The sequence below is a fragment of the Cicer arietinum genome, chromosome 4 (assembly GCF_000331145.2).
Source record: "Cicer arietinum cultivar CDC Frontier isolate Library 1 chromosome 4, Cicar.CDCFrontier_v2.0, whole genome shotgun sequence".
NCBI lineage: Eukaryota > Viridiplantae > Streptophyta > Magnoliopsida > Fabales > Fabaceae > Cicer > Cicer arietinum.
Window position 1 is genome coordinate 47,832,721 of NC_021163.2, and position 3,558 is coordinate 47,836,278.

Genomic DNA, 3,558 nt, shown 5'->3' on the forward strand with positions numbered 1-3,558 from the left:
GCTTTGTTGCTTGAGGATGTACTGTTTACACCATATGATGATGATCGCGCTAATTATCCGTTTGAAGATATTTCGATGTTCTCTGGTTATCTTCGATGTGGTGGAGTCTCAGTCCCATATTTACCGGAGCGATGTCTTCGACAATTTAGTCGTATTCAGTGCATCCCGCCTGATGTTCCTCCCATGCCCGCCAACATAGATTGGGTGTGGCAGACTACTATGCAGTCATCTGTATCGGTGTTTCAGAGGCTATATCATGTTGCGAGTTTTCCTGGAGAGGTCACTGAGGACTATTATGCATGGTACATGTCTGTGTCACATCCTCTGATCATTCCTCGGACTACTGCACATGCGGGTACATCCTCTGACCATCCATCATCTGCTGCACATGTGGGTACCTCCTTTGCTGCACATGCTGGTCCGTCATCTTCTGACCGAGATCGTAGAACAACTGAGCTTGTACGTAGAGGCATTAACTTGGTAGAGCCGTTTAGTGAAATTTATGAGATTTTAAGTGCGTTATGTCTTATGTACGATGTTTAGTAATTTGATATATTTGGTGTTATGTGTTATGTACTGTAATTTGAGATATTTTGGGATTATGTGATATGTTTAGTGATTGTGTTATGTGTTATGTTAATCCGCATTTATTTTAAGTTAATTCATAATAAAAGATACTGGAAATGATAAAACAAGATATTATAATAATCCATAAACAGTGATACACAACATATTCTAATCTTCATTTAATGAAATACAAGATGATCTGATAAATGATGGATCAATGCGTTCCCAATGCTTCATACGTGCTGCATAAGCTACTTCCCAACTCTTTGCTGTGTCACTACAAAAGTCTTTCCATTTTTGTGACGTAGGTGGCAAAGGACAATCAGACTTCAATTTGATCTGAATAAAAAAAATGTTACAAATTAATTTATCTGAATAATAAATTTTTTAGGATTAATTTAATAAACAACATCAAGCATTAATTTTACCTGTACCCAATGATTCTCGTTAACAAATCCAATTGCTAGTAAAGACTGCCCAAAGGTCTCTTTCGATGGTGATTTGTTTAGCGGGAAAAATGTCATATTCAGATTACGAGACAACGACACCAATATGACATTATATAGTGTTGCTATCACGTAACCCAAGTCTGGTAAAGACATCCACTTATCTTTTCCTTGAGCACCCAATTTTGATATTTTCAATGAGTTCCGCACTGATTCAACATTGTCATCAAAAACATTAGAATAAACATCTTTATGTAGACCAATCTCTTTATCCAATTGTGATCGAACTAAAGCCCAAGATTCTTCGGTCCAACCTAGCAATGCTGCAATTGCACGAAACCCACAATTTCCATCAGCCACAACATCTACTATGTCCTCAATATACGGACGTATATAAGTAGGAAATTGTGTCTTAAAAGAATGTTGAGATGATTGAGATTGTTGCCTTGCAGAACGTTGAGATGATTGAGATGGTTGCCTTGCCTTTGCAGATTCTTGAGAGGCATCAACATACTCCCAATATGAAGGATCACGAGGAGTATCAAATTCTTTTTTCTTTTTACCAGCTCCTTTGGTTCTCACTTTCTCTGGTGGTGCAAGTATTGATGTGGTATGTGGAAATACAACTTCACGCACCTTTGCCTTGAATATCCTTTGACTTATAATATCGTGTGTCTTCATGTACGCTTTCATTGCTTCCAACTCTTCAGAAAAGTCATAATCTGATAAAGATTCTTCATCCTCTAATTCATGTGCAATGCTTAACTGTTTCCAAAAATCATGAATGCTATCTAAAGGGATAGCATTACCATTTATCTGCAACTTAGCCAACTCACAAGCACATGGTAATCCATGAGTTGTTCTAATTGAACAACCACATTCTGTTTTGTTAGTGCCTACAATCTTCACCCTTTCCAACTGGTTATCAATTAATTTCATACCTTTTCTTGATACACAGTGATGTAGATTTTGAAAAAATTGTGAATTATACCCGTGCTCAACATCCTTGATGGTTTTCTGAAAAGAAGACTGAATGATACATATTTGGTTCTTCAACATCATATTCACTGCATCCCAACTTTTACACAAATCACCAAAACTAGTTTGAAGCATGTTTTTCAATCTCCAATGAGCAGACTCAACTCTACAAATAAATTAAATAACACAAATTAAAACAAATCACATAAACTAGTAAATCATGTTTGCTAAAACAACACAATTCATATTTTAAAAATACCTGTTAGATGTTGTGTTCCCCAAATGCATCACTCTATTGGTCCAAACGTTGACAAACCTTTCTTTGTAAGGTGTTAACCATGAATCTTTCACATAATCAACAAAAAGAATAATATCGGCACACAATAGCTCAAATTGTTGCAAATGATGATCATACTCTTCCACACTAGTCGAATAGACAATCTTTTTCCATAAATCCATTACTTCTTCTTGTCTATCCTTTTTGACATATTGTTTGCATCTTGCCCCAACATTTTTTTCAATATGAAAACGACATAGCAAATGTATTGAAGTAGGAAACACAACACTAATCGCATTCATCATGGCAAGATCTCTATCAGTCACAATAACTTTAGAAATCAAAGACTCAGATTTGAACAACATTCGTACCTTCTCAAATGCCCAGATGAAGTTATCTTGTCGCTCTTTTTCCAAATAAGCAAACCCAACTGAAAATGTCAAACTAGTAGAAGTGACACCGACTATTTCAAGTAATGGTAACCGATATCTGTTTGTTTTGTATGTGCTATCACATATCAAAACAAAATGAAATGTGTTTAACAACTTTATACAATCAGGATGCGTCCAAAAAATATCTCTCAAAATATCAGAATTTTCCCGTCTTCTTGTCCAATGCACATAATTTTCTTGTTGTATTAACTTCAACAGATGCTGCATTTCTGTGTACGGACCTCTCAATGATGATCGATAAGTACTCCTTGCTTTATATATTTGACTGGGAATAGTGACATTGGTTTCATTTCTCACTTTCAAAGCATTTAGAATGAATCTGGGTGCAAGCTTATACTTTGTCATATCATTGACAAATTTCCTCTCTTCTTCGTTTAAACGCCCCAAATAGGAATGACCGGTTACAGTATCAAGTAATTCATGATTGTGTGTCCCACAACGAGCACTAATTTTCCATCCTTCACCGACACTTAATGGTATACATCTGAGAGTAAATGGACAGTTTTCCTTATGAGAGCAAGTTACTGATTTTTTTGATTCTGATTTATATCTTCCACCTCTTTCGCATCCCAAAATCAATTTGTCTTTTCTTCCCTTAATTCCGTTTGCTTTATCTGATCGAATGGTAACAATTAAAATTCCATTTTGTCTTCCAATCACTTTTGCCCATTCAAATACAGCTTCTCGAGAAGAAAATACCTACAAAATACGTTTCAAATAAAACATTAACTATATCGCTATAATAAAAATTTAATCGGTGATGAATCAGTAGTAATAATAATTCCTGATCAGTGGTGAATTTTTCTGTAGAATCTATAACATTTTTTGAAGCAGAAAC

General features: G+C 35.4%; 1 protein-coding gene across 1 annotated transcript in view; it reads right to left on the minus strand.

The window, feature by feature from the left end:
- Positions 1-724: 724 nt before the first annotated feature.
- Positions 725-3,558, minus strand: part of LOC105851939 (uncharacterized) — a 3,579-nt gene continuing 745 nt past the window's right edge. The window contains exons 2-4 of the mRNA XM_073367403.1: positions 2,251-3,334; positions 996-2,157; positions 725-906 (exon numbers count right to left, since the gene is read on the minus strand). Coding sequence (XP_073223504.1) covers positions 736-906; positions 996-2,157; positions 2,251-3,334 — 2,417 coding nt within the window. The 3' untranslated portion in view covers positions 725-735. The remainder of the gene's footprint in view (positions 907-995; positions 2,158-2,250; positions 3,335-3,558) is intronic.